The 15374-nt window shown below is 35.8% G+C and overlaps 1 protein-coding gene across 1 annotated transcript; it reads left to right on the forward strand.

Annotated features, from left to right (window-relative positions):
• Positions 1–13666: 13666 nt before the first annotated feature.
• On the forward strand, positions 13667–14371 carry LOC131145013 (VQ motif-containing protein 1-like). The gene has a single exon (XM_058094040.1). The coding sequence runs from the start codon at positions 13788–13790 to the stop codon at positions 14127–14129; it is 342 nt and encodes a 113-aa protein (XP_057950023.1). The 5' UTR covers positions 13667–13787; the 3' UTR covers positions 14130–14371.
• Positions 14372–15374: the final 1003 nt, after the last annotated feature.

Genomic DNA, 15374 nt, shown 5'->3' on the forward strand with positions numbered 1-15374 from the left:
AATTTCGTTGATGAAGGGGAGAGTTCGTCGACGAATTGCTTCTTAGCCTCATCGACGAGATGACGTGGCTTGTCGATGAAGCCCGCAGTATAAATAGTATTAAACTCGGATTTTTACGCAGAAAAATTCACAAAAACTCTCTCTCCCCTTGCTTTACGGTCTTTCCCTCCTCTCTCTTTGATTTCGGCCCCGTTAGTCACCGGATCGACAATCTGAGGCCACCATGATGCTCCTGGGAATGTTCGCTCCAAGTCTGCTGGAGCGGATCATCGGTGGGACAAAGTTGGATTTCATCCCAAATTCAGGGTAAGGTCTTTTATTGAAATTTGGCTTTCCAGCAGTTGTAAGAAATGTGGTAGGCGAAGAAATAGTATATTTTGTTCTAGAAAATATTATTTTCGGGTATTGAGTGGGGAGCCATGCGGGTATAAGGCCCATACAGTAGGGAATTTTAACAGAAAATCAAGTAAGAGAAATATATTATGCTAGGCAATACTAGTATGATTTCAGTATAAATTATATGTTTTTATCAGGTTATTATTTCACAACAGGAATTTATACAGTTTATCAAATACGTTTAAAATGTTTTAAATTACTGTATGGCATGAGAATATGGATATAGTATAGAAACATGTTTTACAGTATTTTTAGGATTATGTTTTACATAATATACAGACAGGGAATATGTTTTATAGTATTTTTAGAATACCATGATTATACAGTTTTCAGTACCATGACATACAGTTTTACAGTTCATTTTAGAAATACAGTTGATATAGATACAATTTATTACAGCGTCATGGTTAATACAGATATTACAGAATCATGGTAAAACAGATAGATTGTATATAGTAATGTATTATACAGTATCAGACCCTAATGGACCATTACAGATTACAGAGCACAGTATCGTAGCTATATACAGTATAGAGTGCAACCACGTATTCAAATAATACGTGGTAGATAAGTTGATCGTGCCTATGTTGTGGATAGGCTCCCCATCAGATATGGGTTGAGGAGGGCCGATCTGACTGACGGAGTATATTGGTTTATACTGGTAGGCCAACCAGTGGTAAATCCCGCCTACGGGTCACACAACCCTGTCATAAGGGGTTAAATCATGACATACAGTTATCCACGGGGAAATTTTTCAGTATTTATATGTAGATACAGTTTACAGAAACAAAGGATGTACTTATGTATATTAGAAGTATTATGAATAGGAAACTTATAAAGGTAGTTATGTTAAGCAACGTGAACCAGGTAGTATTGTATTATTTGTAACTGTATTCCTAGATTCAGTTATTCATGATTATACAGAATCGGAATTTTATAGAATTGTAACTCATTTTCCACACACTAGCAATAGCATATTTCGTCTTACTGAGCGTTGTCTCATCCCATTACTTTAACATTTTTCAGGTGATTCAGGTAGGCGAGTAGATTAGGCTCGCAGGTAGAAGGGCTTTAGTGCTTCCCCGTCAGTGGAGTGAGTATTTTTGGGAGATTAATTTTTGTATAGCTCTAGCACAGATGAGGGTTTCTTTTTTAGGAATAATTGTATATGCATATTTTGGGAACATCTTAGCACTCTAGTATTGTGTATATATGTGTGTATGGTTATATGGATACAACTTCCTGCTGCATAGGTTGATAGTTAAATTCATATATATATGAGAAGGTATCAGAGATATAGAATTTCATGGTATTTATTATTGAAAAATTTTAAAATATTTATATAGTATAGCAGGACGTTACACCCTGTGTCTAGTTCAAATTTTTCAGTGTGTTATGGAACATCAGAAGACTAAACCCGATACTTCAGTCGTCTGAACACTATTAATGGTTTGAAATTTTAAATGTTTTAAATTTCAAATAAAGGTTTCTTATGCCCCAAATTTTCTAAAAACTTGGAAGAAACTCCAAGTAATCTTGGGTAACACGAAATTACTTTCTAAGCCTATAATACATGGTTTTGCGAATCAAATCACACCAAGAATTGAAAAATCTGTTTCAAGGCTGAAAGCACACTTGCTCTTTCAAAACTATCTCTTACTCACTCATTGCTAAATTTGTTTTGCTGAGAATACTAAAGTGCTGATTCATGCTACTCTGATTTCTATTGCTAATCCTCATCTAGAGAATGATATTAACGAAATATTACTAAAGCTTCAATCTTATTTCTATTTGATATTTAAATATTAAAGTATCTAGTGTTTGAAATTGTACTAATCTGCTAAATGTGAAAGTATTATTGTACATAGAGTTTATCTATTGCTTTCTTGTAGTTCTTGGACGATTCTAGGTTGTTGGATCGTTGATTGAGTGTGGGGTATCACTTGAAGAGGCGTTGCTCTAACCTATTGAAGGAGTGACTGAGCGTGGGGTATCGCTTGGAGAGGCATTGCTCTAGCCTATTGAAGGAGTGTCTAAGTGTGGGGTATCGCTTGTAAACTGTTTGTTTCGCCCAGAAAGGAACGGTATAGTGGAATCCTTTGGTGGTATTGGCCAAAAGTGAGAACGTAGGCTAGGGATAAGTCAAACCTCATAAAAATCTTGGTATCTCTCTTTCCTTACTCTTTATTTTCAGCATCTATATACTTTGTTGTGTGTGAATGCACAGTGCAGGTAGCTGAAGTTAAAAATTGAGATTAAAAAGAAGACTCTTAATAAAAGAAAGTATGTTTTGATTAAACGTTTGCGGAAAGCTAAAAAGAGAGTACGTTGTTTAATCGTTTGTGGAAATCTTTGTTAAGAGAGTGTAACGACCCGAAGAGTAACGGTATTTAAATAATAAAAGAAAGGGGAATGGAAACTGGAAACAGAAGGAGGAAGTCGACTTCGTCGACGAATACAGGGGACTCGTCGACGAAGGTATAAGAGAATTCGTCGACAAATACAGGGGACTCGTCAACGAAGAAATACTAAGAGAGGTTTGAGCCAACTGAATTTCGTCGATGAAGAACTGAATTTCGTCGACGAAATTATTGAAGGATTCGTCGACGAATGAAGTGGCTCATCGAAAAAATCCCCTGTCTATAAATATCAAAATCTGGATTTTAAACTTCCCTAAGAAGCTAACTCTCTTCTCTCTCCCCCCCCCCCTTCGGTTTTCTCTCTTTCTCTCTTCGATTTCGGGCTAAATTTACTCCAGATCAACAGTTTGAAGCCACCACGACGCTCCTAGGGAAGTTTTCTCCAAATTTGCCGAAACGGGTGGTTGGTGAAAGCAAGTAGGAAATCATCCCTAAGTTGAGGTAAGGCTTTTTAAGTCAAATTTGGCCTTGCAATAGTTATAGGAAATGATGTATGCATGAAAATACTGAAATTTAATACTAGAAATTTTCAGTTTCAGGGTATTGGTCAGGAAACCCTGTAGGTGTTAGACTAGAATATTTTGGGGGCTTTCTCAGTAGCCAGGTAAGGGGATAAATTAAGCTAATTCTTTTTGATAAAATGTATGTATATATGTATAACATACATTTGGGAAAAATACTGTGAAAATGATCATATGTTGAATATGCGGAAAATATGTTAGTGTGGCATGTGTATTAAATGTATAAGATACTATTTTCTAGAAATGTGATTATGATACGGATTTTATGATGGAAAACCAACATATGGGCCGAGATTATATATATATATATATATATATATATTTTGCTGGCGTACGGGTCGTGCTATGTGTATGATTTGCCAACGTACGGGCTGGGCTATGATATGATTTTTCAACGTACGGGCCGTGCTATGGATGTGATTTGCCAGCTTACAGGCTGGGCTATGATATGATTTTTCGGTATACGAGTTGTGCTATGGATGAGATTTGCCAACGTACAGGTTGTGTTATGATTTGCCGGCGAGCCGAGCTATGATAAAATGTGTAATACCGGCATACAGGCCGATGATTTTCATGATACATGTATATATGCAAAATGATATGATTGATGTGAAAATAAATTATATGAGATATCTATGTATCACAGTTTTAGTATATGTTATATGATATCATAACCTGGTTGGCTTGGTCTAGGCTAGCACTTGCACGGTATCGTTGCTATGTGTCCATGGTCCGCGTGATCATTATATTTGTGTTAACGCTGCTGCACGGAGTGGTGAGAGATTGGATGGTCAATGTGGTTATTAAGAAGTGTGTGTGATCTCCCCTGTTGTGCGGACCAGGTCAGACATACCCATCGGACTTACAGACTGTATGTTTGACTTGGCAGTGGTTGGCCAACCATTGTCAGGTCCCGCCTTCGGGCCACACAACCCAATCATGTGGGGGTAATACATGACAACAACCAGCTAATCTACCAGGAATGTGTTTATGTTATTATTATTATATGAGATGAAATATGCTTATGAAAATGATATATGTTCTGCCATGATTTGATATGTATATGTTTTTCCAGATTTGACAAAGCAGTTACTGGATATGTTCTGTATGGTATTTGTATAACACGGAATACTCATGTTGCCACATACTAGTATTAGTTTATTTCCCTTACTGGGAGGTGTCTCACCCCTAAATTTTATAAACTTTTCAGGAGCTCCAGATAGAAGAGCAGGAAAAGCCCCGCTGTCTAGAGCAGTTACCCGCCCTTTTTGAAGGGTAAGTTTTGTAGGGAAAGTTAGATTTTTGTGGGAAATGTCCCCAGATTTTATTTTTGGGATGTTTATACTGGATTACAGTGAAAGTAGTGACTCTGGTATTTGTGTAATGAGATGGATGTTTTGTGTTTATAATACTATGATTATATGTTTCCTGCTGTTTAGGCTTCCGTGTTGTGTTCTGATTTATCCCTGGTACCCACGGGTCCAAGTGTATTATGATCTGTTGAACTGGGAATTATGATATTGATTATATATAAAAAAAATGTGGTAATTAAGCAGGTCGGCACAGAGAGTGCAAACAATTTCATTCAATACAGGGTTACAATCAAAAGCTAAAATTGTCAAAAGGCTGCATATTTTATCTTAGTTTGGTATGTTTGATTGTTTACTTTAAGTTATTGATTGGTTGAGTTTTTGTTTACTTGAGTATTGGTTTGTGGATTGATTAAGTGATTAAAAATCTTTGTTGTGTGTTTGATAAATCAACAAGTGATTAAGAATTTATAAAAAGAATTAAAAAATTTTTAATAACCCAATTCACTCCCTCTCTTGTGACTACACCTCAACTTTCATCTTGTGGTTGGCTGAGAGATCTAGGCATGCCACGTGTCCTATACTTGCCACATGTCAAGCAATAACATTGCTAGTTGGTGGTTGGTAATTGGTGGCAAAAAACTTGAATTTTAATTTTCAAAATTAAAATTCAACAAGACATTTCCCTCCATCCCATTAGAGCTCTACAAATAAACCTCTTGAGAGAGAGAGAGAGAGAGAGAGAGAGAGAGAGAGAGAGAGAGAGAGAGAGAGAGAGAGAGAGAGAGAGATGAGGGTACATCTAGATGGGGATAAGGAGAGGAAAATAAGTTGTTTCTTGCACTCATTAGGGATAAAATTAAGGGGTTTTATTGAAAGTTTGAATGGGAAACCTGTCTCTCTCATTATTCATTGTTTGAGAATTTGAGGAGTGTGTCAAAGTGAGAGTGTCCTCAACTTGATCTATAGAAATGTATTTTTCAATAATGTCAGTGTCTGACCCTCTATTCCATTCATTTTCACATGTAAATACAAGTTTCACATGTAAAATCATGTCGGTATGCTTTGAAATGTACAAGTTTGATTCACCATGATTTCTCCATTTACTTATGTCAAACATGTTTTTACTTTGGTCATATGGAAAAAGCATGATATAAAGTCTACAAATGGTCAACCACTAAATCTCGTGAGTGCATATTTTTATACTTTTTCATGGTTTTATCCCGAATTTCAAGTAGTTTTGAATCTATACACTCATTAGAGTGTATTTGGTCAAGTTTGGATGTTGTTTACTTATAAGTTTTCATGGTTTTTCGATAAAAAATCAAATTTACAATTCATAAATGAATTCATATGATTTATCAAAAAGTTTTCAGGTTATGCAAAGTTTTAAACAAATTTTGGAGTCGTACATCCTTGATGTGGCTTTTGGATGTTCTCCAAACTTGTCAACTCTAATTTGAAGGTGGGTTTGCGGTTCTTCTACCAAAAATCCATACCTTTTCAAGCTTAAACAAGAAACAATTTTTCAAAGCAATCGCCCATGAAGTGACTTGAAGCCGGAAAAATGAGTTTTGCTTAAAGTTTAACTTGATTTAATCTCTATTTAGAATTTTCATTAGAAAATCAATTTTCTAATAAAAAACAAATGATTTTTTAACAAAGACTTCAATTGATTTCCAAAGTATTCAAATGTTTTTCTAAAATCATAAAAATGTTTTCTAAAAAACTCTTTTTGAAAATACTTTGGTGAACTAGAAATGGCTTGATTCCTCTTATGGAGGATATGGAGGCAATCTACTTTGATAGATTCAGCCACAACTTTAAAAACCAAGTTTTCCTCTCTTCATCTTCTTTCCCTTCTTTGTTTTTGTGTGCTTTTTTTTAGGATTTTGAAAAGGTACCCAAAATTGTAGAGTTTTCATGGGGGCAAATTCCTCTACATGAACTCTATGAAAAACTTTTCAAAAGGGGTTGAGGATCATAAATTTTATTTTAGAAATTAAATAAAAAAGGAAATTTGTACGAAGCAGTCAACTGCCCTCTATAGGCAATTGACTGGCAAATCCTACAAGAGTGTTTTTTTTTTAAACCTATTTTCAACCTATTTTCTCAAAATTTGAACTTCAAAACAAGACACACACACACACACACACATAGGGTAAGTGCAGTAACCATTCTCATATGGCTGCTTTAGTGTACTAGATCTTTTAAACCTCATTTTAAGAAGATTTAAAATCCTACCTTTCCTATTCACAATGATACTCCCAAACAAAATCTCTTTTAAAAAAAGGTTTTACTTTATTCTACCTTTTCAAGAATTAAAATAAAGTGGTGACTCCGCTTATAAACAAAAATAGTAAGTAATGGAACCAATGGTTTGGTTTATTTTACCTATTTTGGTTTTCTTAGGTCGCCAAAATATTGGCAACCTAGACGGGCCATCTAAACCCGGTGTTGATAGGAAGGAGATGCAGTCTATTGGGGAAGGATAAAGAGAGATATGTTTCATTGGGAGGCATAGGTTCAATTGGAGAGAGCTCCACATATTCAACATAAATAGAGGAAGGAAGGAGTCATGCACATTCAAGGTAGAAAAAGAAGAGCTTATTGGATTTCTTTGGTATATTTGATTTTTTTTTTTGGATTTATCTTAGTATTCAAGATTCTTGATGTTTTTAGATGTTCTTATATAGTACAATGAATTAGGTAATATGCACTTTGATCTTTATTACATATTGAGTATAAAGGGTTTTGTGTTTCTTCTGAAGATTATGTATGCATGATTAATATGTGTATGCACATATTAGCCTTGTTCTTTTTTTTCTTTTTTCTTTTTTTTCCTTTTCTCTATTTTTCAAAGTATGATGTTGTGATTACCATTTTAAGTGAGTTAATTTGGAGAGAATAGAGAGTGAGAGAGTTGTGAGCTAGTCATGGGGTATTGAAGTCTTTGAGGTGGTTGGGTCACAGTTATCAAAAAAGGTTCCTTAGTTGGTAAGGCAGCCATGTGGCCTCAAGTGCTGCTTAATATAGAAGGAGCTTAAAAACTACTAGCAAAGGGATTTGGTGATTGAATTTGGCAACGTTAGTAGTGGTCGTGGCAAGAGACAATAGTAGTGGCTAAAGAGTGCTATAAAAAGAAGAAGAAGAAGCTATACAATAGTTTCCTATAGATTCTAGCTAATAGAACTGTTGACAGCGAGTGTCGGCCAACAGATAAGTGGTGCATAGACTAGGGCAGATTGGGCTAGGCAGTTAGTTGTAGAAAGTCACACACAGAAACCTAGGGTTTATATATGTAGGAGATAATGAATAATGATTTTCCCCTAGCATGTGTGCATGCTTGTGTTTGAGAAATTGAATCGGTTAACCGATTTTACTCCTTATTTTTGTTTTATTTGATTTTTAAAAATGGATTTAATTCATAAAGACTAGGAAAATCCCAATCTTATTTTGTACATTTACTTGGTCATTTTATCTTATATTCTTATGTTTTCTTGATCACATAACTCAAATTCAAAGAAATATAAGGCATACGATCCAAGTAGTGGAAAAGTGATCATAAATTGAGATGTTGAGTTTGATGAGGCAAGCAAATAGGATTGGAATACTCAAGCGGAGAAGTATAACATCTTTCCTTCCTTGAAAAAAAAAATGAGGAATAAGAAGATAACTCCATTGAAGTACCTACTATGCCACTACCATCGCCAATGTGACTTCTTAGCAAACATTTATCATCACCATTGTCAGAAAGAAGACCACTTCAGATGTGAAGCCTTCAAGAAATCTATGAGGTAACTGAAAATATCAATGATCTAACCCTTTCCTATCTATTTGTTGATTGTGAACAACTAGATTTTGATGAGATGGTGCAAAACAAGAAGTGGAGAATTGCAATGGATGAAGAAATTGTCGGAATTGAGAAGAATGCTACATAGAAGTTAACCACCTTGCCAAAGGGACATAAAGCAATCAGAGTCAAATGGGTCTACAAAGTGAAGAAAATTTCTAAGGGATAAGTTGAGTACAAGGCGAGACTTTAGGCAAAATGATGCAATTAAAAAATGAGAATTGATTACGATGAGGTTTTCACACCAATTGCTCGATTAGAAACAATTCAATTCCTTACCTCATTCATATATAAAATAATGGAAGATTCATCAAATAGATGTCAATCATCATTTATGAATGGATTACTTGAAGAGGAAGTGTATGTGGAACAACCATTGGGTTATCAAGTGAGAGGGCATGAATAGAAGGTGTTAATGCTCAACAAAGCACTTGGGATAAAAATAATGCAAAAAAAAAGGGGGGGGGGGGGGAGAGAGGAATCTTCATCTTTTAAGAAAGGTATGCAAAGGAAGTTCTCAAAAAATTCCAAATCAATAAATGCAAGTCGATCAACACCCTCGTGGACTATGGAGTCAAGATATCAAGAAATGGTCAAAGCAAGATTGATCCTACCTATTTTCGAAGTCTTGTTGGAAGTCTTTGGTGTTTGATATGCACAAGACTAGATATTCTTTTTGGAGTAGGGTTGGTGTGTAGTTATATGGAAGCACCAACTATAACCAACTTGAAGGCAATTAGAATATTCTTTGATATATCAAAGGTACGCTTGATTTAATGTTTTCAAACTTGTGGGAAAACAATGTTGTGATTGGGTTGGAGATTTGAATGATTGGAAGAGTACAACTAGATTTATATTTTTCATGGTATAAGCAATATTCACATGGATACTAAAAAAATAATTTATAGTTACTCTTTCAACTTGTAAAGTAGAGTAATGTTGTAGTTATTGTTGACCTAGTTGGTTGTATCTCGGTTTTGATAATGACAAATGCATTTGGTACTAATGTTTGTACTAAAACTTGCATGCAGGTTCACCTTACGCGTGTATTCAAACAAAAAGCTACATCATGATGACGTATGGTGATCACACAGAAGAAAGAAGAAAATTGTGTTGTATTTGTGATTATTTTTATATATTCTTCATTTTGGGTTGTAACTTAATTATAGACTATACCTCAATATGACTTATAATAAGTTGCATCATACATGATAGGTAAGTATGCTTAAATGACCTTAGTTGGACTTTAGGTTCCTACACATAGTACACTAAGTCCCCAATATCACATTATTTATCAGGGGAATTAACAGGAGTATAATTGGACTAAAAGGGCCAAATTTTGTGAGTGGTCGGGTGACTGAACCTGACAGTTCAAATTGCTCCAGTCGATCGAACTGTGGACGGGTCAAACGTTGACTTGAGTTCGACAAACCGAACCAAAATGAATGTATCTTCCATGGGCGACCGAACCTATGTCTGGACCTTTCCCACCAACTTGGGCGCCCAAACATTATGTTCATTTTACCCTCGGGCAACCGAACTTATGAGTTCAACATATCGAACTTCAGATCGAGCACCTGAAAAGCGATCTTTTTGAGGAATCACCTCATTCAGCAAATCGAACATTTTTTCAAGCACCCAAACCATGAAAATGTCTTTTATTGCTGTGCCTATTCGGTCGGCTGAACTTAGGCTCGAGCACCTGAAACTCTCGAGTTGGTTTTATTTTTAACCAAAATAAAAGGGGTTAAACTGGGTTAAAATATTAAACATGTTTAAAATATTTTTTTAATAATACCCATAGAGTCCCCAACGGTCATAATTTGCCCATTGCCTATATATACAAGTTCATTTGCAAAAATTAGCAAGGATTAGCAAAATCATTAAGCCCAGATTCTTTCAAATTTCCAAAATCCTATTTTTGCCTATACTACTCCCATACACTCCAAAGTTCCATTTTCTTTTATTGTCCCAGTGTTGTGAGCGTGCTTAGAGTATTTGTGCTCCATTTCATTTGCTTAATACTCTCATTTGTTGTGTTTATTGATTAATTTTTGAGAGTTAAGCTTAAGTTCTCCCACTGATTTTATCTAATAAATCTTGTGTGGGAAAACTTAGAGACTTGTGGGTGCTTGCATTGATATTGCAAGATACCTTAGCCCTTATTTTTGTGTGCAAAATATTTTCTTAAGCTTGCATTCAAACATCTCTTGTGCTTAGTATATTGAGAACATATTGTTGAGATTGTTTGAATCATCTTACTAGCATCTTTTGAAATCCTAAACTGATATTATGATATTCCATACTGTGGTTCAAAGTTTGCTTAGAAATACACTCTAGATCTTGATTTCTTATCTATACTAGGTTGAGTGTTTAGCACACATTATTAAGCACTGAGCATATTTACTATCATTCGTGTTTGCGTTATTATTTGAACTATACTGTGGTACATATCTGCTTGTTTGAGAAGCATATTTCCATGTACGCAAATCTATATACATTTGTTGTATTCCAGGCGTGGGCTTGAAGAGGGAGACTAACTATGTGGAATAGTCCCAGATTGACTTAGACCCGATTAGGAAAGTTAAGTGCACCATCCTGGTAAGGTACGATTATAGGTCGAGCTCAGCCCCGCTAATTGACTTGTTTGTAAACGATATCGCTCCACCCATTAAGTGAGCCGTAGTGGAATCCTTGTACTAGTGAGCCAAGGCGGGAACGTAGGCACTTTGGCCGAACCCTAATAATATATCTAGTGTGAGTTTATTTTTCGCACTTTATTTTCTACACCTGTATGTTTATTAGTTAAATATCTGCTTGGGTTTGAAACTGCTTAGACTGCCTCTTAGGTTGCGTAATACTGATTGTTGGATTAGATAAACTTAAGCATAATTTTTAAATCTCCAATTCACCCCCTCTTCTTAGGATTACGCCAAAGCTAGCAGTTATATCATGCGTATATCATGCAATTTGACTCAGATTTTTATTGAAGGAGCCAAAGAAGGTGCAAAAAGAACCAATAGCGATATATATGCATGACAAGTTTGTGATAGAACTGGTAAAGAATACTGTGTTTTATAATCAAAATAAACATGCGTGCGCGCGCACACACACAAGATTTCACTTTATCAAAGAAAGCATTGGAAACAAGGAATCACAACTCAAATTTGTGAAGTCTTAAAGACCAGGTTGTAGATATATTCAACAAACTTTTGAAGTTAGATTACTTCAAAAAATGAAGAAGTCTTCTTAGGATGGAGCCACAAAGAAGTCTGATCAAGACCAGGTCATAGATACATGTATTAGGCTCCATATAAAGCCTACAAATATTCATGTATTCAAATCAATTCCATCGGAGTATAATGAAAATTTTCAAAGTATTCTATCCATTATCTACTTCTTTCCATCTATTCTGTATCCTTTATTTCCAACATTTTTCTTATTCTTTTTTTTTTTTTTTAGTCAATAAAATTTTAAAACTTTTTGTTCAACTCCCTCACCATCTCCATGCTTATCCACACCTTTATGCATTTGTATCTGAAAAACGTCATTTTATCTTTCCAATGGGTAAGATTTGTTCCATCAAATCTAACCAATTTGACAAAGTCCTGGTTCAAAACTTTGAATGTAGGTTCTCGAATTTGACTCCATTTAATATCACCCTTAAATTGTTATGTTAGTAGGATATTAATTAGGACAACAAATTCAGAAATAAGTTGGGTGGTTTTAAGTTAGGAAAGATCATCATCCTTAAAGTTGATATTTGTTCCTACTTGAATGAGTTTGTTGTTAGAAGAATAGTGCAATTCATCTCCAGGATATAATAAAATCACTAGAAATCTGCAGAAAACACTCTGGAAGATTTCTTGAAGAACTTCTCTTGCAAACAAAGCACTTGACTATGGAAAATTTCAAGAGAGATGAATTTGGAATGAATAAATCTGCTGTCAAGAGCCCTCATTTATAAACATGAAAGGACACAGTTAATACGTTTTCCAATAAAAATCTTTCTCCAAAAATTTATGTCTTTTTAAATAGACATGAATGATATCTTTCAAACTTCCAATACGAAAAGTTTTTCCATCTCCCATATATTACAATTTACAAACTTAAAACTCCAAGAAAGCTACCAGCAGAATCTATAGGTAACAAATCGAACTTTATGGTTGTTCTTTTGTTGTTGATCAAGAATCTATAGGTAACAATTCAAAGCGTCGTCGTTCAAGCTGACGGACCGGCGAACGCATCTCAGAGCTAGCTAGCTTCGTAACGGAGTCGAAGCGAACAAAGAGAGAAGGTACCGCGCCGAGGATCCCCGCTTCGGCGTTGAGAGAAAGAGGGTGATGATTCTGTCCTTCGACCTTCAGCCACCGCCGGCGGACAAGACAGCAGTGCTCCCGGTCCTCGGAGCTCAGCGACTGGAAAATGCTAGCCAGACACTCGTCGGGAAGCTCGGAGATGTAGTCACGATTTCCAACTATGCTACAGGAAAAATCCCCCTCATCTTCCGGCGCCGCAGGCGAGATGACCACCAACGACCGGATGGTGGCCCGACAGCCTCTGCTGCTCTCGCGGCGGCAAGAATCAGTCGGGAGAACCGCAGTAGAAGAAGTCGACTGGTCCATCAGAGCGGCCGAAGACTAAACCTTCGATCAACAAAATTCTCCTTCCAAGAGTTTATTCAACGCGCTCGACGGCAGATACTGCTGGTGCAGTGAATGCGGGTCCGTGCGTGGTGCGTGGATTCTGGAATAGGAAATGCGGTGGGAGTGATGGCGTCGTGGCAGGTGGCTGAAGGGGGGAGAGTTTTATAAGGTGCTTCGCGGAACATCGCATGCCGATGAAGCCAGCCGGTGACCCGTCGAACGAAGTGTTTGACGCAATCGCAATCACCGAAGGTACTCCAAATGAATTGTTTTTCCTATCAAGAAAAAGAACTTGTAATTGGGGTAATCCTGAGGTGGGTGTTGAATCGAGGTATATATGTGTAGTACTCCATCCCGTAATTTCAAGTCACTTGCATGGAGCTCTCATGTTTTCCGCAAATGCGTGCTATGACCCAATCCACTCTCAGACTTTCTAGACTAATTCAAAACGGTCAACCCATCGTACCTACATCTGCCTTTTTACGCACGTACACATATACACATATATACTATATATATATATATATATATATATATATCATAACGCAGGCAATATCTTATAAATTATAATATAGCTTGTTTGACGCAAACGCAATATACCAATATCCAAGCTTCGCCGTTTCGATTCTGCTCGAAGATTGATGTCGAGAAGGGCAGCCAAGGTGGTGTTTATCAGCACCCAGTACGTGGAAACCGATGCTTTGAGCTTCAAGTCCGTGGTTCAGAGGCTAACCGGTAAGCATGCCGATGAGGTTGAAGCTGAAGTTGCACATGCACCCCCCTCGGGCTCCGGAATCCGGAAAGAGATGCCGCCGGATGGCGGGCTTCCATCTAATATTGCTGATGGGTTTCGCTGCAGTACTACCGGTAATCATAGTTATTCGGGTCTGACGAGGGATTTCTCCTTCAGGGAATTTGATAGATTGCTCATGCAGCTGCCCCCCTTGGACCAATTTGATGCACTCCTGTGGGCCGATGACTAATTAGATTAATATATGTGCGCGCGAAACATTGATATTGTTAATCTCATCATGGGATGAATCACCTTTTTCCTTTTCTTCTTTTAATAGGTAAATTTGTACTGTATATTCGTTTATTCTTTATTTGTACTCCACTATTGTTATTACTAATTTTCTAGTACGTAATTTATTATTTTTTTCATTGAATGAAGATTTCGATATTGGATGTATGTACCTTCTATTAATTTTATATCAATCTTTGTTAATTCGTTCTTTAGGATATAAATTCAATTATATATATATATATATAGAGAGAGAGAGAGAGAGAGAGAGAGAGCCCTCTCCGGTCAAGTACTGTATTAATTAATTAGAACATTTCAAAGAAAAAAAAATGAGTGAGTGTGTATCATTTGAAGGATTTTGTTTGAATTAATTGTATGTTTTTTACCTTGACTACTTACAGTTGGTAAAGAAAACCTTTTCTTGCATTCTAGCAATTTTATTTTACTTAATAGCTTACACTTAATTTTGGGCTAAATTTGTATTATTGTTTGCTATCTCATGTATGTACTCTTCGATTATAACAAGTGGTATAGAGTCAATGGTTCAAGTTACGAGTTATTCATGTGTAAAGTTGCAAACAAATTGAACTGCTCGAGTTTGAGACATGGTTCAGTAAAAGCTTGTTTAACCTTATTCACTCATAGAATGAGTTATTCGCAAGTCTAACTTTGGGATTTGTTTAATAAATAATTTGATATTGAACATACGAATGGTTTCAACTTATTTCGACTCATGAGCCACTCCGTTGTAGACTTGGTTGGACTCACTTAATAAACTTGAATTAGGCTCTTTTATGACCTCATTTTATAATAAGATTGAGTTAACTTGTTAGATTGTAATCAACTTAACCTATGGTTTCGGTGTGGCTTGTGTAAACCAAAGTCCAAGACCTAAATTTATTGATAGTGTTAGTGTGACAAATAGTCAACATTAGGATTTTTAAAAGAAAATTTTAAGTTATTTTAGAGATATAATGTTTGCTAGCTTGTTAAAGACAGATCTTGTCATATAGAACCCAAATTTAAAGACCATAGAAAAGAAGAAGAAAAAATTACCTTTTGTAGTATGATATATTATAAAATAAGTGGAGTTTTTACATTTGTTTCTACTAGCATTTTATATTTGTATTTATATAACGAATATTACATGATTTTTAATCATTTTTTGTTCCTCATTTTCTCATAGAATCTTTCAACCTTTAAAAAA

Source organism: Malania oleifera, chromosome 12 (genome assembly GCF_029873635.1).
Source record: "Malania oleifera isolate guangnan ecotype guangnan chromosome 12, ASM2987363v1, whole genome shotgun sequence".
NCBI lineage: Eukaryota > Viridiplantae > Streptophyta > Magnoliopsida > Santalales > Ximeniaceae > Malania > Malania oleifera.

Excerpts from the sequence above, each read along its gene's own strand:
- LOC131145013 (XM_058094040.1), top strand. The coding sequence starts at position 13,788 with ATGTCGAGAAGGGCAGCCAAGGTGGTGTTTATCAGCACCCAGTACGTG.